Here is a 20,820-nt window from a genome sequence, read left to right as displayed (position 1 = left end):
CATAGATGGTGGACGATTCAGTCTCGAATCATTGTCGTATCGCCTTTTGATCTGAACACCTTAGACCTCACAGGTTGGGACACCGGGGCTCCAACGGTCCTGATGGTCACCAACGTCTGGCTTGCCATTCCTTAACGTCACCTCGTTATATCGAAGTAGCTTCAAAGGCTAGTGCTTGCAAATGGCGGAGCACGCTGGTTATCTGGGAAGAGATCTTCTTCGCCTCTCTGAGCTCGCCAGTAGTTCGTAGCGTCAAAGAGCTCCCAACAACCTTGGATGACCCAGCCCCAACGTTTCAGAAATTCTTCACCTATCTCCCAGTTGCGCGGATCCCATGGATCCCCCCAGACGATCAGACCCGACTGTTCGCCGGGGCTTCCGCAAATCTCTACCATGTCGTGGCACAATGCGTCCTCATCGAACGAGTCGCCCGCTTGCAAGATATTCTCCCTCATTCTCGGTATGGGGAAGAGGTCGATCCACGGATGGTGTTCGACGAGGTGCTGAAGCCCTGTTGGCCTGAGATACACGGGGCAAGTCGACGTTGACGACGAATCATCGCTCACACGGTTCGATCCCGCTTGTGAGAAGGGGGAGACGGCATCTCCGTCCAGCCACTCCAAAGTGAACCCAAGAGCGCGTGTGTTGTCCAAAAGAGCGCGGAAGACGTTGAACTTGACCAGTGTCAGGAGAAGATCGGTTCGCGGGGAGCCGAGGAGGTAGTGTTGATAGGTGGATTCCTCAAAGCGGGTCAACAAATCTCTCACCCCGGAAGGACTGAGGGTACAGATTGAAGTGACCTGTGTGAGGACTGGATTGGACAAGGTAGAGTTGTCGCGTCTTTGGTTTCGATCACTGGGCTGCTGGTGTAGCGTGGAGGGCTTCTGTGTGCTGACGGAGCCTAGGGTCTTCGTTTGCCGAGCCTGGCGACGTCCTGCCGAGCAGGGCGTTATCTTCAGCATCACTAGTGGGAGAAATTGTATAGGAAATCGTCCTACTTACTCCATGCTCGTTGGTGGAGGCGGTTCTGCAACTTCCGACGCTGTGCGGGATCGGTAAAGCCAGTCCAGTCCTCATCCAGCCGTCGCATTTCGACCTGCTGATTGAGGGGCAGAATGGTGGGTAACGAGATATGTTCGCCGCTCTGGTATACCTTTGCTGTCGTCATATTGCGCTTTCTCAAGCAACCACATATGCTGAGACGTTGGGCTGAAGCCGTGTTAGATGCTAGGTGAAGATTTGGGAGGGGATTGCCGATCCGATGACGTGACAAACGGCTGGTGGCGCCAGCGAATACGAGCACGGTGGGTTGTGCTGAAAGCTTCCCTCTCATGGCAGCCGATTGGCCTAGTGGACCTGATAGCTGGTGTCCAGATCTTGAAGCTGCAGGTTGCTTATGGCTTGCAGCAGGAGATCGTCTAATAACTTCGCCCCCATTTGTTCCATAACCTTGACTCGGTTCCACAGTCAGGATGGTGGCGGGTATCTGCTTGCTATCGACATGCCATATATTCGCCTAGGACTAAGGAACGGGTCAGCCGAGCAATTCACATGGTACGAACCGATAAAATGAACAGTAAATACCACGGCTTCAAAACCACCACACCGACACTCAAACATTGAAGCTCTGTCTTGCCAACATTCAAGATTCAGTCAGAGAAAATGCCTCAAATGGTCGTCTCGCGCGCTTCGCGCACCGGAAACCCCTCTGTTCACGGGCCTTCCACAATACCAAACGCCTTTAGCGGTGAAGTGTTCATTGACCCCGTCCTCGCGGCTGAAGGGATCTCAGTCGCCAACGTCAACTTTGCACCATGTGCCCGCACATATTGGCATACGCATGAAAAGGGCCAGTTACTCAGAGTTCTTGCTGGGTCGGGATGGGTCTGCGATAAGGACGGACAGCCGGTCAAGATCAACGTAGGAGACGTGGTGTGGTGTCCGCCCGGAACCACACACTGGCACGGGGCGGACGACCAGAGTTACATGGTACACCAAGCAACTTCATTCGGGGCTGTGCAATGGCACCAGGCAGTTCAAGATGAGGAGTATCGGAAAAAGCATACTTGAGTCTAGACGACAATCCATGGTGTCTACCGTACAAATACAGCCTTTAGTCGATATCTCATGAATGTTGCCGCTTTCACATTCACCACGCAACGAAGAAGTCAATGCCAATGGTTGTTAAAGGGATGCTGAGGATTCCACATTCAACTTGGGGCATGTCACAAAACCAGATACGAGTAGGCAGTTCGATTCACAATATGGCCACATCCTATAACAGTCGACTTTTTTGAGTGTCAATTGCACTCCAAACCGCTATTTTCCTCAAGACCGTGCCAAACCCGGCATATTTCAGCGAAAATCTGTTCCAAGACGCCTCTTTTCACACCGTGAAATCTCCTCATAACTGAGGGCTGCATCGCCCCATTGGTTCATCACTCAGTGTTGTGATGCCGAAGCCCGAAACCCACAAGAATGCCAACCAAGAATGCCAGCCCTAGTCTGACTTGAGCGGCTAAGGGCAGATCGTGTATCTTCGCAACTCTCAAGACCCAGCCAGAGCCTCCTGCGACCTCGCTTCTTTATTTTTTTCGGGTGGGCTATAGTATAGATAGTGGGCTCGTTCTCCATGCCACTCATTACCAGTCGCTATGGCAGCAAGTGCTGCACAGCGAAACACAGGTGGAGCGCGAAAGGGTGACGGTGACGACAATCCTGGCCGCCAGCGCGTCAACGATCGCTCAAGCCGTAGGAAACACCGTTCATCCCTTGGAATTGAACCTAGCTGAATGGCCACAGGAAAACGGCGCCGTTCTGCCGAAGACGAAGAAGAGGACGAAGACACAACTAAGCACCGCAGAAAGAGCCGAAGAATCCAGGAGAGCTGTCAGTTCCTTTCCCTCATACCACTTCATTGTGTGATTCCTGTGTCATTGACTATGGTACAGCCGACCAGCAGCGCCTGCTAAACCCGACAGTAAACTCCAGGACCACTCGCAAGAGCCTGCGATTACAGGAGAAACAAGCTGCGAACCAACAGCGATCTACAAGTGAAGGACAGACGAGGTCATCGCAGAAACTAGTAGTGAAGCAATACAATCATCGCAAAGACAAGGACAAAGACCCTGCAACCTCACCGGGCGACCCATGAGCACAAGAGAGCAGTCAGTTGTCGCCAGCACTTCAATGAATCGTATTGCTAATTCAAACAGCAAAACGGCGGCGTTGTGTGGATATCGGAGACGAACCACAACACGACGCGAAACGGCCGAGACGCGGGCTAGCACGACGCGCCGAAGCACGGATCGGACCCGATAAGGAGAACTTCATCGAGGATTGGTTGGATGAGTGCGGACGGTCTCGCAGAAACTCGACAGAAAACGGACCCCGACTCTCCGAGGCATCAGTCAACATGCCTCGTAAACCTGCCCCTGTACTTCCGTCCCCAGACAACAACTTTGAAAGCAGGACATCCACGTCCAGAAGGTCTGAGAAATCTGCTTTAAGTGTCTATGATACGGATTATCGGCAGTCCTTAGGTCACCGGAACATCTATATCCATCGTAACGAGCCTCCGGCGGAGCTGATGCAGCGAGCCAGAAGAATAATATCCCGTTCGCGAGCATCTCCGGAAATGGACGATGCTACAGCTCAAGGCTTGATAGCGACATCACGCAGGGTTGAGAATGAGAGTGAAGATGTTATTATCCAGCAGTTGGCCCCTGGTATCATTCCTGCGATGAATATGCTCCCCGATTCAAGGTTGGCATCGAATGCTAAACAACTGTGGTGCAATTCTGTCCCTGTCCCGCTCAACGCAAACGTGCTTGCTACGCCACTCCCCTTGCCAGAACCGAAACCTGATTTAGCTTTTGGATACTCCCAAGCTGCCTTCACAGAAAAACAGCTGATGACCATTGATCTTCTCGTCGACGACTCGTCCGGCCGAAGCTACGCCGTCACGGACCACAAGGTTCGATTTCCGTTTCTAGAGATCGAGTTCAAGTCCTAGGCCCAAAATGGAACCCACTATATCGGAACAAACTAGGCCGCTGGTGCTGGAGCGATCGCCATGAATGGCAATATGGATCTGATGCAGCGTAGCTTCGGAATGGAGAAATTCGACTACGACGAACCACAATATTTCTCCGTCACCATGGACCATCAATTCGCCTGTGTGAATGTACATTGGCTAAGCGCTCCCGCAGAAGGAGTACAACACAATTTCCACGTCGAAGGACTTGCACAGCACCTTCTAGGAGACGCAAATGGCATTCGAGCATTATCCCGAGCAATGAAGAACATCTTCGACCACTGTACAGAAACACCTGCGGACACTTTGCAGCGCCTTAGATGCATACCGGGAGACGGTCATTCGCAATAGAAACGTAGCAAATGCGCAGAGGGAACGGCAACGCGAGGATCCACTGTTGGCACAGCACTGAGTGAAAGCCTGACTGTCTGCTTGTACTTCAACCGATGTACGCTTCACCAGATGAGGGTTGAGGTCATAGTTGTTGCCTGTGCGTCGACCGTCATGGCGACCACCCTTCAAAACCCGTTGGTAAGCTTAGTACCTAGGCAGAAACTTGCGTCTTGTGGATGGGTGCACATCGACAGTCGGCGGCTTCGGTCGCCTCGTGAATCAACAGATCAGCGGTTTTCGTTGAGGACAAACATGTAGCCAAAGGCTTCAGCAAGCATGGCGGGGGTGGCTGTGGCTCACCAGCTGACAGGCGATTCGAGGGATGGAACAAGCAAACTTTCTGGCTAATGCAGTCTGCTTATGACCATTCCCTCATGGGAATCAGGGTCGCCACCCACAGTAGTGGCAGATGCATGAACATGATTTTGTGTGGTAGAATGGAACACGGATCCAACTCCTCATTGAACACTATTCAATTCGAGTGATTTGTACCGCATGCTCTGGCCTACTCAACAGAACCTACGTGGAAGGCGCTCGCAGTTGCAGCCCCGACGTTGGATTAGTGGCAAGACATATACGGTTTCTTCCCTCTCCTCAATGTCATTTCGTTGAGTATATATCATTGATACCGTCGCTGCTGAAGCACCGAGGCCATGTCATTGGAGATACTGGGCTAAGAACTATACGTACTATTGCAGACATCACCATGTCATTCTTTGCCGCCCCCCCGAAACCACAAACGCCGCTAGGATACCACCGTATCCTATCCCCCACAGCATCGATCAAAGTCTCTCCGCTGTGTCTGGGCGGCATCAGCATAGGCAGCTCCTGGAGCGAGGTGTTCGGGAGAAACGAAGATCCGTTTGACCTCCTGGATGCCTTCTTTTCTCTGGGAGGCAATTTCATCGACACATCCAACACCTACAACGCGGAGGAGTCGGAGAGACTGATCGGCGAATGGATGGAGTTGCGAAAGAACAGAGACCAAATGGTGATCGCCACAAAGTACTCGGCCGGGTATCGGGCATACATGCGGGACGAGGAGCCGCTGCAGAGCAATTTCACCGGAAATTCGGCCAAGAGCATGTACATCTCGACCAGGGACAGCTTGCGGAAGCTGCGGACGGACTATGTCGACATCCTCTACGTGCACTGGTGCGCCGCGAGGCCCCTTCTCATCGCCCACGAGGCTGGTATTGACTGTGCGTAGGTGGGATTTCGCAACCTCGGTGGAAGAGGTCATGACCCATCTCCACGCTCTTGTCATGGCAAGGCAAGTCCTCTACCTAGGCGTGTCAGATACCCCGGCGTGGATTGTGGTCAAAGCCAATGCGTGTAAGTGCTACCGGCTTGTTGTCTGGCTGGGTCAGTGATCTTAACGCATCCTCATAGACGCCCGCAGCCATGGCCTTACTCCCTTCTCGGTGTACCAAGGACGATGGAATGCCGCATTCAGAGACATGGAGGCAGAGATTATTCCCATGTGTGAGGACCAAGGCATGGCAGTCGTCCCCTGGGCGGCGTTAGGCGGCGGTCAATTAATATCGGCTGAACAAAGAAAGCAACAGGAGCAAGATCCCGATGCCCGACAAGGGTACGGCTTGCGAGAGGCGGACGTCAAGGTCTGCGAGGCATTGGAGAAGATTGCGGAGGGCAAGGCGACCACGTTGCAGGCTGTGGTATGGCACTCCGGTGGACCCGCGTATTCAGCATCGACAGAATGCTAACTTACAGTCCAGGCTCTTGCGTATCTGTTCCAGCAGTCGACCTACGTCTTCCCGATCGTTGGCGTCCAAACCGTCGAGCATGTCCAAGCCATGCCGGAAGCGCTGCACGTCAGGCTCTCCGAGGACGACATCAAGACGATCCAGAACGCATACCCCTTCGACCCCCTCTTTCCGATGAACTTTCTCTTCAATTTTAGAGGTGACCAGCCGTACAGTCTCGCTCTCACCGCCGCACACAACCAGCAGTATCAAATGGCTGCCTGGATCAACGCTCCGCCAAAACAGCCAGTGAGTGCAGTTTCAGTTTGGCAACCTTTGCGCCTCAAAGGGTATCGTGCTAACGCACTGACAGCCGTACCAACCCTAAGGATTCCGTTGACAGCACGGGATGCGCGAAGCAACGCTTTAGCTCTGGCTGCACTATCGCAAGCTCTCCTTTGGGCCGGGAGAAAGGAGGGCGGCGAGATCGAGGACGATAGCTGAAGCAATCAGTCATGCTCGCAGCAACGAGACATGACGCCTGGAGAATAATGCTGGCGGCGAGCGGGATTTTAGTACCGCGTCGTATTTTGATATCTATAATCGCGGCCGGGTATGAGGTATCCCATTCTTTTCTGGTTCTTCTTCTTCTCCGCTCTGGCTTGTTGGCGGTTCAAATTCGGATCCGAAGCTCGTTGTTTCCGGTGGGTGATTTTATGAAATAGTTATGAGCCTCTTTCCGCTCCCATTCTGTCCTCTGGGTGATCTTCCAGGGCTGAGCCACCGGTGATTGATCGCCAGACTGTTGCCGTGGGAGTTTGATGTTCGTTGTCAGTTCCTCCGAGTCAGGAACGTTCCATGGACTCGCCCAAGCCCACGAGGAGCATAGCTCCCGCCAGCCCCGCTCCGATACGAGCCAGTCAGACCCCGTGCTGGCCAGGCGATTGATATCCACAGGAGATAGCATATGTCAGCCTCTGCGTGTCAACCCGTTCCTCGAGAGGTTTTCGTCCCATCCGCTAGAGCTGCCCCGACACCTCAGAACCGAGGTCTCGACCACTAGCCATGTCCACGCTTGACGTGGGGTACATACGGGGGTTCACTGTCCATCTGTGCTGGATCGATGATAGCTAGAAGCTTCTTGGGATTATTTGTTTATTTCGGAATTTGGAGTGCACATGTTTTTTTTTTTTCTTTTGCGCATTTGCGGGTTTGGGCCAACAGCTTCAATCCAGCCAGCACTTGTCCCCAGCGAATGCTCTTCTCGAATCCCACGGTGCCTGCAGAGTGACCTGAACTGATAAAGTAGATACCACGGTCGGTTCGAGATGCCGTACCACGGATCGAAGCTGGAAACAGGTAAGGAGCACTGCAGTGCCCAGCTTGGTGGAACGTGGCGCTGATCGTTCTCTGCAGCAATACCTGAAGATGTGACTATCTGGTCATGGCTGTTTGAAACCTCGCATTCACCTGCAGGAGCGAGGCCATCGGGGGGCTTCCGTGATGCATCGACCGACCAGTTCCTCTCCTTCGACGACATTCGGCGCCTTGCGACTCGCCTGTCTGCCATCCTGTACCACAAATACGGCCTGCGCGCCGGGGACGGTGTGTGTGTGTTCTCTTCGAACACGATATGGTACCCCGTCGCAATGTTCGCGGCGGTCCGGCTAGGGGTCGTGTTTACAGGTTCCTCACCGGAATATGGCCCGGAGGAAGCCGGCTATATCATGAAGGCGTCGAGGGCCAAGCTGGTATTTGCGGATCCGGGTTCACTCAAAGCGGTCTCGCAGTGTTTTGAGACGGACCGGATTGTCCTTCTGGAGCCTGCTGAGGCATCTGGCCCGCTGCCTTCAGTCAAGAGGTTGCTCGACGAATCAGACTCTAGCAGCGCTCCAGCGCCTTTCGTAATTCCTGCAGGGAAGAAAAACGGCGAGGTCTGCGCGTACTTGAGTTTCACCTCTGGGACGACAAGCCGGCCAAAGGGGGTAAGCATGCTGGCCCTTGATCGGACCATGCAACCGCTGACTCTCTGCAGGTCATGATATCTCACAAGAATGTGATCGCCCAGGTCATGCAAATGAAGTCACTTGGCCGGGAAGATCTTCCGAGGGTTCTGCTGGGCGTTTTGCCTCTGTTCCACAGTAAGTCCCGTCTCCGATGGTATTCGTGCAGGACGCGACTAACCCCGTAATAGTCACCGGGCTCGTTCAGATCCTGCAATTGCCAATCGTTATCGACCAAGAGGTCATCCTGATGCCAAAGTTTGACATGAAGGGGATGATGGACACAATAACCAAGTACAAATGCGATGAACTGTGGCTGGTACCACGTAAGGCCCCATTTCCCGTCGCCATTTGCAGTATACCAGCTCATCTCACTCTTCTACCAATAGCTCTTCTCATCCGGTTGGTCAATGACCCTGTCGCGGCTGGCCACAACTTGCCTTTGGTCAAGCAATTCAACACCGGGGCTGCGCCTCTCGCGCAGGAGATCGTGGACAAACTTGCGAAGCGATTTGCACACATCGCGATACGGCAAGCCTGGGGAATGACTGAGAGCACCAGCGCCCTGACCTTGACACCACCGGCATTGCAAACGTATGAGAATGCTCACACAGTCGGCGCCGTCGTCCCGGAAACGGTGCTGAAGATAGTGGATCCCGACACCGGAAAGGAAGTCCAAGAAGGCGAGAGCGGAGAGGTAAGAGGACGATGCACCAGGACCGTCATTTCTTCAACAATGTCGTGCTCATCGTCGTGCAGATCTGGGCCAGAGGCCCTCAGGTAACGATGGGCTACCTTGATAATCCAAGCGCCACGGCAGAGACATACGATGAAGAAGGATTTCTCCACACCGGTGACATCGGCTCCATGCTCCCGAATGGTCTGCTTCTGGTCCAAGACAGGCTCAAAGAGATGATCAAGGTATGTACGAGCCATCTGAGGGAAGGCAAGGTAGCTGACACCGCGCAGGTCAAAGGCGTAGGAGTGGCTCCAGCCGAACTGGAAGATCTCTTGCTTGGTCATCCGCTGATCGTGGACGTTGCTGTCATCGGAATCCCCGACCCATACTCTGGAGAGTTGCCGAAGGCGTTCGTCGTGCTAAGCGACAAGGCCAAACCTGACCCCCAGACGGCGCAGGAACTGCAAGAGTTCGTGCGCCAAAAGAAAAGCAGGAGCAAGTGGCTCGGTGGTGGGGTGGAGTTCGTCCCCCAGATCCCCAAGAGTGCGTCTGGCAAGATTCTGCGCCGAATGCTGAGAGACCAAGAAAGAGCTCGTGCAAAGGCGTCCACGGTCAGAAGTCGGCTGTAGCCCTTTGCGGCGTTTATGCTTTGGCCGAAACAGCCACGCCTTCTGTGTCCGCTTTGCGAAAGCTCGAGGGTAAGTAGACTGGTGTTCGAATGACACATGTGCACTAGCAGCGCTGCTCAAGGCGTCGATTGCTTCGGTTGGTTCACTTGGCAGAGTTACAGCTTCGCATACAGGCACGGCCACTCACTTGGATGCTTCTTGGGAGGGCTATCATCTTGATCACAGGAGGACGATCAGCGAAGGTATAATACATTAGGTGCTTAGATTGCCGCTGAGGCTGTGCTACAATGCTCAAAGCCTGACGACTCCACGGACCCTAATTGGACAGGACACCAGCGTTTTGAAGGACTTTGACTTACATCTCGTGGCATGAAACTGGCGAGTGCTGTGAAGCAAGGGCTCGCCGTTTCCGTTTCGATACCTCTACCGTTAGTTAACAATAGCCTCATGTCAAATTAACAGACAGTCTCCCCCATGATCCATTTTCTGCTATTGACGCGCCGCATATTACAGTTGCGACCGAAAATCCAAGACATTGGTGATTGGGCCGAACACCAAGTTGTTACGTGGGCGGGATCTTGAATGCCATGATCTCTGTTTGGCAAATCACAACCAACGCCTAGAGGCGAGTTTACATCAGCCCAAACCCCGTGACAGCGACGCAACACGAGCAAGCAGGGATCGTGATTCATCGAATCAATCGAGCAAACTCGTGTATGCACAAACAGCTGAAAACCCATGACCAATAAGCCACGCGCTCCAGGAGGCAGCAGGCAGCTATTCGCCGTCCCAGGATGCCTGATCTCTATTGTGCTAGAAGGTCGCCAGGCAGTCTCCATAAATACTCAGAGAAACACACCACCATCCTGCCCGTGATAACCAGCTCTTATCCTATGGAATGGCGACTACCGGCGGGCAACATCTATACCAATACAGCCCGCTTCCCGGCGCAAGATGGACTCGCGTAATCAAGCTCCAGGCTGGCGAATTCCGCGACCCCCTCAAATGCTCGATCCATCCTATCGACCTCGATTCGGCGCATGAGCCGTATGTTGCCCTTTCGTATCGCTGGGGTCAGAAAGCCAACACTATCCTATGCGACGGGCAGACCGTGACCGCCAACGACAAGCTCTACGAGGCCATGCAGCGACTGCGTGAAAGAAAAGCCGACGTCACCTTCTGGGCCGATGCCATCTCCATCAACCAGGCTGGATCCCCCGAAGGACTGGCGGAGAAGTCGCAGCAGGTCCAGCTGATGAGCGTGATCTTCAGCCAGGCAACCACGGTCGTCGCTGATCTGGGCTACGCTACCATGGAAATGATGGCTGGCCTTGATGAACTCTTGGGAAAGCTCTATTCCCTGCCACTCAATCAGACAGGCTCAGATTTGGTCCTGGGCCCCGGGTTTCAGGAGCTGGGCCTGCCCGGGATCGGCGACCCGGCATGGTCCATGTTGGATGAGCTGATACGGCGTGAATGGTTCAACCGCGTGTGGATGATCCAGGAATTTGCGTTGGCCCGCAGACTGAAGATGAGGGTAGGGACGCGTCTGTTCGACTTTTCGCTGATTGAAAAGGCGAGTCGGGTCTACCGTCGCATGCAGCCGCCATGGGACGTGATGGCAGCCATGGGGCCCAACTGGGCTAGAAGCACAAGGGGACTGGAGCTCATGATCCTCGTACGTGATCTTTACAAGAGCGTGAGGCCGTCTCCGCTCGTCGACTTGTTCGGCATGTCCTCGAATTTCGCAGCCACAGACCCGCGAGATCGCATCTACGCGCTCACCGGGCTCGTCAAGAATCCTGCTGGCGCAGACACGGAACCATTCAAGATCGACTACGCCGAGTCCACCCACCAGGTGGCAATTCGCTTTGCAAGGCACCTGGCCCATGCCCGGCCGCCCTCGTTGATCTGGATGTACGCAGGCGGCCCGCATCCCCATCAGCCATCGTGGGCTCCAAACCTCGAATCCGACCGACAGAGGATGCCCTCTGAGGGCATGATGCCAACCTGGCAGGCAGCTCCTCATAACCCCTTCAGCGCTGGCGGAACAGATGGGTCGATGGACCCACCCACCTTCACGGATGACAACGTGACGCCCGTTCTGACGGCTTACGGCCGAGTCGTCGACACTATCAGCGCGGTCACGGAGATATTCGACATTGGCGAGCAACCGACAGCGACTCTGCAGTCCCGCGGTGAGAGCCTCATCGATTTCGAACAAGGTGCTCGCCGACTCTTAGTCGAGCACGGCCTCCCGGCTCCGTTTCGCCCAAGCGACCTAACAGTATACGACCCATACTGGCTCAGCCTGGTCGGCGGCACGGACGAGACGTTCACCGGGCGTGCCGGCTCCGATGTGCGCGACAGTTTCATCGCGTTTGCCAGCGCAGGCGACGACATCTCGTCGGGCCGCGAGTCCGGCGACATCGACGACCGGCCCGATAAGATCGCCCAGGTGCTGAGGATGTACAAATTCATGAGTGCTTTCGGCGCGGCCATGTTCCAACGGCGGCTCTGTGTGACGGAGCGCAGACGAGTCGGGAACGTTGTGGCCGCCGCGAAGGCCGGGGACCGCGTGGTCGTCATCCGGGGCGTCGACCGGCCGGTGCTCATGCGCGAGGTGGCCGTCGAGGACGGTCCTCCCTCTGGAGCGGTCCATCAACCCCTCCTACAGTTCATCGGCATGGCGTACGTCCATGGTATCATGGAAGGTGAGGCGCACAGGGAGACGGAGCTTAAGATGGACCAAATCTTTGTTGTCTAGAGGAAGAAGGAGAAGCTTCTTAGCGTCATAGGAGGGTGCGGGGATGATTAACATGAAGACCGGTTTTGTTAGGAGAGGGTCAGAACTTGGATTGTCTACACTTCTGATCAGTCCCAGCTGTACATCTGGTCTTCATGTGTGCGCAGCGATGCACATGAACAGCGTCGAAAGATCCTTCAATGCTCCGGAATGGAGGAGACGTGTCGTTCTGAATGTCAGTCAGGCCCATGGGATTCGATTATTCATCTCAAAAGTGCTTTAACATGTTCTTAGTCCTACCATTCCTTCTGTAAAGGCCATGAAAGCGGAAGCGGGAGACAGATCGACTCAGAGTTCAAGCAGCATCAATCATAGGTGCCACACATCACGCTCTCCGGCTTGGGGCTGCAGGATCTCTTCACCCGGATGGCATCCTACTGCCCTTTCTTTCGCTTACCAACGGAATTAGACAGATATATGTAGTGTGATTACTGGCATCCGCCTTGACCTAGTCCGGAATGAGGAATATTTGAGAGCCGCTCTCACTGTATCCAATCGTGGGCATGGGATGTGGGTCGCCCTTTGTATAGTGACTTTTCCTGGCTCCATCTATTGATATCCCTGTCGGATCAACAAGCAAGAGGGGGACAAACGGCGTATCCGACGACCATTCTCTTGCGCCCAGTCTGCCCCGTTCTCAGAGGATGGCTGTGTGCTTAGAAATCGAAGTATCCACGGATTTTTGGCAAGGTTCCCCTCTTTCTAGAGAGTGGAAGATGTACTTAAAGGACGACTAGGTCCGCGAGGAAAATGTATATCTTCAAATCCTCTAACAGCAAGGTCAGAGTCTCTGGAGACACTGCTCTACATCTGAAGAAATGGCCGCTCGCAATCAAGCAGCCTGGTTGAAAAGCAAAGGTGCACCTGACCTCGTGGTTGCCGAAGCTCCATACAGCCACCCATCCGCCGATGAGATTGTCATTCGGAACAAGGCCGTCGGCATCAACCCGGGCGAGATCTCTGTGCAGAAGCTCCGTGTGCGCGTCATTGGATACCCGAGCATCTTGGGATCGGAAGTTGCTGGTGTCGTCGAAGAAGTCGGTGCGGCTCTGGCGTCGGTGTTTCAGCCGGGAGACCGCGTCTTCGGCAGAGCTAATCGAATGGTCGCCAACAAGTACGCCGGGTACCAGAAATACGTCGTCCTACGGCCCCCATTGCTAGCCAAGATCCCAGATCACATCAAGTTCACAGAGGCTGTGGTCCTGCCAGTCGGTATGACAACCGCTGCTTCGTGCCTGTTCGAGAGCGCCACCTTGGGGCTTGAAATGCCGCCTGGAAGCGGAGGTCAAGGCAAGACGTTATTGATCTGGGGCGCCAGCAGCGCTATCGGGCTCGCTGGTGTGCAGCTGGCGGTCGCTGCAGGTTATGAAGTATACGGCATTTCAAGTCGACACAATCACGAACTAGTCAAGTCTGTTGGAGCGATCAGCTGCTATGACCGTCACAGTGGCAGTGTCGTGGATGAGATTGTGGCCGATCTGAGGGGCAAAGATGTTGTCGGAGCGTATGACGCCATATCACAGAAGGAAACAACGATTGCCCTCTGTGACATACTCCACAGGAGTGGAGGTAGAAAGCTAATTGCAGCTGTTCTGCCTGTGCAAGACCATGTCAAACACGACGTGGTGATCAGAACGAACTTCGAAGTGAATGTCGAAAAGTCCGGGGTTGGCCAGCATATCTGGCAGAACTTTCTTGAGCCTGGACTGGCATCTGGGGTTATTCAGTGCAAGCCCGATGCGGACATCATTGGATCCAGTCTGAGCGACATTCAGAAAGGTCTCAACCTGCTAGCCCAAGGCGTCAGTGCGAAGAAGATCGTGGTGACCTTGGACGAATAGTATAGGTAGATTTCAGATCGAAATGACCATTTTCACTTCCCGATCTCAATTCACTCGTGCATCTCGCGTCTCAAAAGCCTCGATGATTGTCTGTCGTTCCTTTCTCGCCCAGTTCAAGTAGACAGAATAGTCCATAGAAATAGCATCGGGTATCTCCATGGATATCAAAGCTCTCCGTAGATCATTTTCGAGTCGCGTCAAGACTTTTTGAAGAAGCCACGCACCCCTCTTTGATTCTAGGCATTGCTGAACTGTAGCTTGTGGCATCCTCACTGCTACATGAGGTGCCGTCTCGACATGTTGATCTGCCGGTTGGTGCCATTTTGCCAACATTGAAACCTCCGCTGCCACAATACAATCCACCGCATCTCTGGCATAATCAAATTGCCCGCCCGAACGGTCCGGAGTCTTTGTTCTCGCGTTCAACTCTTGCATCAGCTGAATAGTCTCAAACCGCAGCAGGTAGTACTGAGTGAAAAGGTATGCAATATCTTGAGAAGGATAATAGTGTTGGAAGCGGGCGGCTTTGTGAGCTCTCCAGTCTTTCGGTGCTTGACACTCCCACAGAGATAAATGACCAAGAAGTCGTATTAGTCTCTCTCGCATGATTTGGACGAATTCGGGGTGATAGAAGCCACTTCTCCGATCGAGCTCGGTTCGGAGAGCTACAACGCTGATAGCGTGGGCATCGAGTTGCATTGCAGGGGTATAAGATTGACCAAGCCGCTCGATATCGGCCTGAATCTCCCACAAGTCCCAATTGACTGTTCTTTCTGCGTCATTTAGTGCCAAATTGATCGCATTATTTCGGACGGCAGCCAACAGCGTAAGTGCATTGTCGTTTCTGAAATTGAGGCTTCCTCGCTTCCTGATGAGAGCTTCAGCTCCACTCTGATGTGATGCGGGAGGAAGCATGGTCGCTTCCGGTCTACGACCAAAGAGATACTCTCCAAATTGAAGGATCATAACGGCACTCAGAGTCTCATCTTCAAGGCTCGCTAGGGGATCTGCGATCGCTCGGCGGACACTTTTGATAACCCTTGCCAAAAGCCCACGTTCCAAAGCATACGGTTTGCCCCTAGAGCAGGTTCCCATCATGTAGATAGCAAGCCACGACACAGCATAGACAAGCGGGGAGTCATTGGAGACTGCGTGATAGAGCGGCATTATCAGTTCAAAGTGACCGTGACTTGCTCGCCAATCTCTCCCTGGGGTAAAAATTGTTGATGCAAAGAGGAAGCCAAGAGCCTGCGCTTCTAGACATGGCATCATCCTTTTGGGTGGTGAGAGTAGTTGCCGTGACTCATCCCTCGGCAGACGCAAAGCCGTGCTTGGATTTCGTGTCTGAAAGCGTGCCTTGACAGACGCGGTCTGGTCGCGGAGCACAATATCAATCGGATGCGAGTAGCCAGGACAATCGAAGCCCAATCTGTAGCATTGCCGGCATTGTGGTACCGTAAGATCACACTTGCATAGAGACATTAGTGGTTAGTCATCGGCGTATCTGCCAGATCGTGAATCTACCTTGACATGGCGGTCTTTGCACCTTCGACACCCTCTCGCAGGACCACGATGAACCATGTTCGTTGTCAAGAGAGCCGCGCAGATTCGGAGCCCGGCGTCACCGTACCAAACAGTTGATCAACGAGGAGCGGTTCAGCGGATAGGAATTCAAGAGAGGTTGAAGTCGACATCAACAACATCACCAAGGAGAATTGAGCATGGCTCTTGAGAGACTGGAAGTCTGCAACACAATGCTGGGGAGATCAGAGGAAGGAAGGCTGACAATTGTGAAATATTCGGTACCGGGCATGTGAAATGCCAACCTTATTGCAAAAATTACCGGATTTGGATATGCTTATTTGTAAGCTAGAATCACCATCGATTCCTAGTACTGGCTGGATGTCTTCTTGGCATCGGCCTTGATGCAAGGGCCCGACTGCGGGGCTCGCGGCGCCACAAGGCTATCCTCTCCGTATCCCCCACATGTACTCCGTACGACAGACTCCAACTCCAGGTTTACCGAGGACGGGGAGATCTACCTCCAAGTCCCGAAGCCCCCCGCCCACCCTGCGGTACCCAGATTATGAGTGAGCAAGAAGAGCGGTCACTGTCAGCTTGAAGCCATGTTTGAGCAAAGACGATCATTTGCACATTTTACAAGAGGCACAAACCTTTCGAGCGAACGTTGCTGCCACCCTATCATCAAACAGTTGCCGCCATGAAGAAGCTTCTGATTATGTTGTTGAAACATCCCTTACGAGGTCTTATCTTTTCATATTCCTTCTTGGTCCAGATCTTGCTCTTACTCCTCCGACGAGCCTTGCTTCCACACTTCCCGGTATATCAGTCTCTCCGGATCCAAATCCAACGAGCCTATATGGGATCGGCCTCTCTAACCTTCCCCGACCTGACGCACAGGCTTCCAGTGGGCAAATTGTCCCTCCACCGAGCTCGCAAGATAGAGGGATCGATTCCAGCCTATTTGATTCCTGGCTCTCGGGAGCTTGCTGAATTTGTGGTACCGATACCGAAACGACAACAATGTGTGGTGATATATGCGCATGGCGGTGGCTACGCGCGCGGTGAAGCCAGAATGTACATCAATTACATGGAGCGGTGGATCCGGGAGGCTTCCAAAGCGAACCTGGACCTCCTTTTTGTCAGCGTTGAATATCGTATGCCTCTCCGTCGCAACGGCATCTGAATCAAGTTGACATGCCGCACAGCATTGTCCGTGAACGAGACTCATCCCGCACAAAAGAATGCGTTTCTCCAAGTCTACAGATATGTCCTCGACCAGAATGTGCGGCCGGAGCGCATTGTTTTTATGGGCGATTCAGCTGGAGGTGCGACTTCAATGCCTGGACTCTAACGTTGGTGCCTGTACTGATTTACTCGACTAGGTTCACTAAGCCTTCTTGCACAATTGGATCTGAAAGCTCTCGACCTCCCACAGCCTGCGGCCACAATCCTGATATCGCCGTGGCTCGACATGAACTGCAAGATATATCAAGGAGGGAATGGTGCTGTCGAAACTGACTACTTCATGATCGCGAACGAAGCTGTTCCGGCACTCGCTAAGCTATTTGTCGGCGATATTCCCCCTGACTCGCCACAGGTCAATCCACTTCATCATAAGCCGGGAGCGCTCGAGGGACTGAGCCCCCAGCTGATCTTCACTGGGGGGGCTGAATTTGCTCGTTACGACTCTGAGAAATGGGCTGAGCTATGTCGCGCCGCAGGGGTGGAGTGCAAATTGATTATCGAATGGGCCCAATTGCACATCTATGCAGTGGGGTCGAAGTTCACAGATCCCGCCGTCCGCAGGAAAACCGATGGCATGATTATCCAGTGGATGAAGGATCATGTTCAAGCGTGAAGAGGAAACAAACGATAATTCCACATCCATGAAAGGTTGAACTCGGTTCCACCACTAGAAATATCTGGACTTCTTGGAGAATATCTAGGCCATCAGCGTCATAGAGGAGTTCTGGGTTCCTTGAATGAGCGTATCATACGGAATGTTGCGCGGAGAGATGGAACTGCATCCCCGACAACGAGTCCACATTGGCTGCCACGGCTTGGCCAACTAGCCAGGAACATACAAACGTCTCGAACGGAAGGATTGCGAGATCGGGCTATACCATGTACTACCACAACGAAGCAGTGGAACTTTGATGTGAAGTGGAAGTCAAGCTGAGCAGAAATCTAGACCTTAACCCACCTCAAGCATCCCAGACCTTCGCAAAACGGAGTCCTTATTGCTATAATTTTGACTTCTGGTCTACCAAATTGATGCTGGCTTTGTTGTGTTCTGCTACCGAAAGCAACAGACCCGTCCGCTTGTCTTTCATCTCGCCACGAATCGTGGACAAACGGGCCCCTTGCTGCAAGACCTCACACTCTATAACCAGGTCCATGTTCTGCCGGACGGGTCGAAGGTATGTGATCAGCAGCGTCCTGGATACGCCTCCGAACCACCAAAAGTCTCTCCTCGCCAAAGGCGCGGCGGTCATCGTCGTGCACATGTCGTGGATCATCGCAACCGCTCCGCCATGCATGTTGCCCATGCGGTTTGAGAAGAGAGGCGCGGCTTTCATCTCGAACACGGCCGTTGCCTTTCCTGGCGTAGTAGAGGCGCTGACAACAGCGATGTGCTCGCGCATGAAGGCTTGATCAAACGTCTAGAGGACCGGGGAGAGTTAGGAGAGACCAGATCTCAAGGCAAGACTCTGTATTTTCGGTAAGGTACCTGCAAATGGGCCGACTCTGAGCTTCGAAATTCTTCAATGTACGCCGCTATTCTTTCTTTAGGATCTGGAATTGTTATGTCGAATAGCGTTCCGGGCGTCCTCAGAAAGTCTGTCGTGTAGCGCTCGGCCTCCGGAGCCTTGGGATCTGCCATCGCCGACTTTCGCAGGAGGGGGCGCGTCTCAGAAAAGAAAGAGCATACAGCTGTCTCCAGAAGGAATCTATAACATTCTGGATGGTGCGGGAACAAATAAAGCCTTGATGGTGTCTAAAAAGAGATCAGCTCTACGATCTAGCAGTTCCTGATATAAAAGTCGCGTCCTGTCAGCTTCTTACCATGTGCATCGCGATACCCGGCGAGCCGGCTAGTATGAGCTGAAAGAGCCGAGGCAAGGGCCGCAAAGGCTAAACATAGTGGTTGAGCATCCATCGGTTCTCTTAGCAAACTCGATACCAGCTAGCGAAAGGCCATGAGAAAGGGCTGCGCCGCCCAGAGTGGCACTGTAGCAGAACCGATGAAAACTTCACTTGACTCTGACCAGCGCCGAAAACGTTTGGTGCATGGTCGCTAGGCCCGTATACAGCCTGGTAGCCAGAGATCGGCGCCGAGAATGAGGCCGAAGCCGAAACCACCACTCCAACACCAACGTCATATTCTTGAGGTGCTGACTTTATGTATTGTGACAACTGCCTTTGTCTCTGGTATGATCCCAGTATTGGACAGAAGAAGTATTAACCGCCGGGGCGCTTCGTCTGGCGTGAAAGACCAGTTAGAGAGGATAATGGTGCATATGCCGAAGGGATGCGTGGCGTTACCAACGGTGCGCACTCTCTATTTCAAAGTTGTCATTGGCGCCTTAAGAAGGTAATTCTAGTTCTCCAGAAAAGCAACGTGAAAGCAGATGATGCTTGCAGCAACGGTGATGGTGAAAAGATTATTGAAAGGAGAAGAACCTCGCTACAGCCCGTTCTCCCTTGGGTGTAACTATATTTCTAGCTGTGCTCCTGTCGTGCTACACTTGAGACGGCGACATAGGCAAAATTTATCTCATCGAATATCATTTCATCCAGTTGGAATGCTCCTTTTTTTTGGAATCCATTATGACAGGTAATTGGCTGCGCGGGTCCTTTATTGAGTCCTGAGATTTAGGCGTAATCGATAAGCGGAACAGAGTGATCCACGCGCGCTATTAGTTGAGGACAACGAACTCAAGATCGACGTAGTCGGTCGTGATACCGTGAACACCAACCAAATAGTTGGGTGTCGGCAGATCAGCCACGCCAGAGATGGACTCGCATTCCGTAAATATCGGCTCAAATCGTCCAAAGTCAGCTGCAATCATCAAAGGTACCGTTCCTACAAACGCACAATCATTCAGGCTAAATACACTAAATGACTGAATACAATGACGGAGCCAGAAGCGCGGGATAACGTCCTTCGCTTGTTCTTCTCGGTTTATCATACAGTAAGCGAGAATTGAAGCCAGCACGCCTGATTAGACATCATGTTGATAGTTTGCCATCAGTTCGCCGTCGCGAGTTCGTCATGACCTGTTTCTTGCTGCGCGACGTCTGGGGGGTAAGTCGCATGGGATGGTGATTGCCAGAGAAGAGGCCATAATAATCATATTATGTATCGGTGAAGTGGGTACTCAGGTTAAAGCCTCCTCTGCCGTTACAACCGTCTCCCCTGCGGGTCTCTACTGGAGCTGGACCGTGGTCGATCGATCGCCGAGCTGTTGGCACGGTCTGACAACCCTAACAGGCAGGTCTTGACTCGTGAGGCCCGCCCCGTTGGTTCTGCCCAGGAAATTTAGCAGACATGAGTCAACAAAGATCCCGGCACGTCAGATAACGTGGTCTTTTGCGTTGTGGCTGGTTCCAGGGTTCCTGACCAGATGGCCATAGGAGGGCTACAGGGAGAAGACATATTGCGAACTGTTTAATCATCAAGATTCAATCAGAAGCCTACTCCATTTTCCAGACTGAACTCAGCGGGGCCTAGCTTGACAAAGACCAAATTGACAATGCTACTGCGGGTCATCCAAGTGAGCCACAAAATGGTCTCGACAAGCAAGTTAGGGGCCTGACTTCGCCGGTCCATCCCCAAGTTCAGTATGGTGTACGCGGGTAGATTCACCTGGATAGATAAGCTCGCTAAGCTTTGCGGCTGCCGGCCAAGCATTGGACTACGAAAAGGCTTCTTGGAAGCCACAAAGCTTATCAGTCGTCCGCGATTGATCGTCACAGCCCAGTCATGCTCAACCTCATCTATCAATATGGGGTAATGTGGTCCAGCAGATTACCACCTCGGGTGGGTTAGTCTCTCATCACGGCGGATCAGCGTTGCAACCATCATGTTCGAATAGAGGAGATGCATGGGGGAGGCAACGCGGCCTTCCAGTCGCGGTGTAGCAAAATGTAGCATTGCAGGGTATAGTCGCCCTTGCCGAGTGTTTGTGGTTTGTTCCTC

The 20,820-nt window shown here is 53.2% G+C and overlaps 7 protein-coding genes across 7 annotated transcripts; 5 read left to right on the top strand and 2 right to left on the bottom strand.

Moving 5' to 3' along the window:
- Positions 1-120: 120 nt before the first annotated feature.
- On the bottom strand, positions 121-1,203 carry PV07_00738 (uncharacterized protein). The gene is made up of 2 exons (XM_016387212.1): positions 1,003-1,203; positions 121-934 (listed from the first exon to the last, which is right to left on the bottom strand). The coding sequence occupies exons 1-2, from the start codon at positions 1,166-1,168 to the stop codon at positions 162-164; spliced, it is 939 nt and encodes a 312-aa protein (XP_016254140.1). The 5' UTR covers positions 1,169-1,203; the 3' UTR covers positions 121-161.
- Positions 1,204-1,662: 459 nt separating this feature from the next.
- Positions 1,663-2,070, top strand: PV07_00737 (uncharacterized protein; the record flags this gene model as incomplete). The annotated part of the gene is made up of 1 exon (XM_016387211.1): positions 1,663-2,070. One exon carries the CDS (start codon positions 1,663-1,665, stop codon positions 2,068-2,070), a length of 408 nt encoding a protein of 135 aa, XP_016254139.1.
- Positions 2,071-2,654: 584 nt separating this feature from the next.
- On the top strand, positions 2,655-4,015 carry PV07_00736 (uncharacterized protein; the record flags this gene model as incomplete). The annotated part of the gene is made up of 4 exons (XM_016387210.1): positions 2,655-2,751; positions 2,803-2,889; positions 2,952-3,053; positions 3,216-4,015. 4 exons carry the CDS (start codon positions 2,655-2,657, stop codon positions 4,013-4,015), a joined length of 1,086 nt encoding a protein of 361 aa, XP_016254138.1.
- Positions 4,016-5,135: 1,120 nt separating this feature from the next.
- Positions 5,136-6,523, top strand: PV07_00735 (uncharacterized protein; the record flags this gene model as incomplete). The annotated part of the gene is made up of 5 exons (XM_016387209.1): positions 5,136-5,584; positions 5,640-5,764; positions 5,822-6,108; positions 6,169-6,444; positions 6,509-6,523. 5 exons carry the CDS (start codon positions 5,136-5,138, stop codon positions 6,521-6,523), a joined length of 1,152 nt encoding a protein of 383 aa, XP_016254137.1.
- A 796-nt stretch (positions 6,524-7,319) lies between these two features.
- On the top strand, positions 7,320-9,907 carry PV07_00734 (uncharacterized protein). Its single transcript, XM_016387208.1, has 7 exons — positions 7,320-7,494; positions 7,552-8,120; positions 8,171-8,276; positions 8,330-8,464; positions 8,528-8,835; positions 8,898-9,059; positions 9,108-9,907. The coding sequence occupies exons 1-7, from the start codon at positions 7,464-7,466 to the stop codon at positions 9,444-9,446; spliced, it is 1,650 nt and encodes a 549-aa protein (XP_016254136.1). The 5' UTR covers positions 7,320-7,463; the 3' UTR covers positions 9,447-9,907.
- Positions 9,908-10,344: 437 nt separating this feature from the next.
- Positions 10,345-12,213, top strand: PV07_00733 (uncharacterized protein; the record flags this gene model as incomplete). Its single annotated transcript, XM_016387207.1, has 1 exon — positions 10,345-12,213. The coding sequence occupies one exon, from the start codon at positions 10,345-10,347 to the stop codon at positions 12,211-12,213; it is 1,869 nt and encodes a 622-aa protein (XP_016254135.1).
- Positions 12,214-14,138: 1,925 nt separating this feature from the next.
- Positions 14,139-15,674, bottom strand: PV07_00732 (uncharacterized protein; the record flags this gene model as incomplete). Its single annotated transcript, XM_016387206.1, has 2 exons — positions 14,139-15,560; positions 15,618-15,674. The coding sequence occupies 2 exons, from the start codon at positions 15,672-15,674 to the stop codon at positions 14,139-14,141; spliced, it is 1,479 nt and encodes a 492-aa protein (XP_016254134.1).
- Positions 15,675-20,820: the final 5,146 nt, after the last annotated feature.

The sequence above is a fragment of the Cladophialophora immunda genome (assembly GCF_000835495.1).
Source record: "Cladophialophora immunda strain CBS 83496 unplaced genomic scaffold supercont1.1, whole genome shotgun sequence".
Classification (NCBI taxonomy): Eukaryota; Fungi; Ascomycota; class Eurotiomycetes; order Chaetothyriales; family Herpotrichiellaceae; genus Cladophialophora; species Cladophialophora immunda.
This window is presented reverse-complemented; position numbering and strand designations above follow the sequence as displayed.

What these genes read in the sequence shown, in the direction of transcription:
- PV07_00738 (XM_016387212.1), bottom strand. Translation starts at nt 1,168, where the DNA reads ATGACGACAGCAAAGGTATACCAGAGCGGCGAACATATCTCGTTACCC. An exon ending in CCTCCACCAACGAGCATGGA is followed by an intron (nt 935 to 1,002) that starts GTAAGTAGGACG and finishes CCTGCTCGGCAG; the next exon opens with GACGTCGCCAGGCTCGGCAA.
- PV07_00734 (XM_016387208.1), top strand. Translation starts at nt 7,464, where the DNA reads ATGCCGTACCACGGATCGAAGCTGGAAACAG. An exon ending in CGACAAGCCGGCCAAAGGGG is followed by an intron (nt 8,121 to 8,170) that starts GTAAGCATGCTG and finishes GACTCTCTGCAG; the next exon opens with GTCATGATATCTCACAAGAA. An exon ending in TGAACTGTGGCTGGTACCAC is followed by an intron (nt 8,465 to 8,527) that starts GTAAGGCCCCAT and finishes TTCTACCAATAG; the next exon opens with CTCTTCTCATCCGGTTGGTC.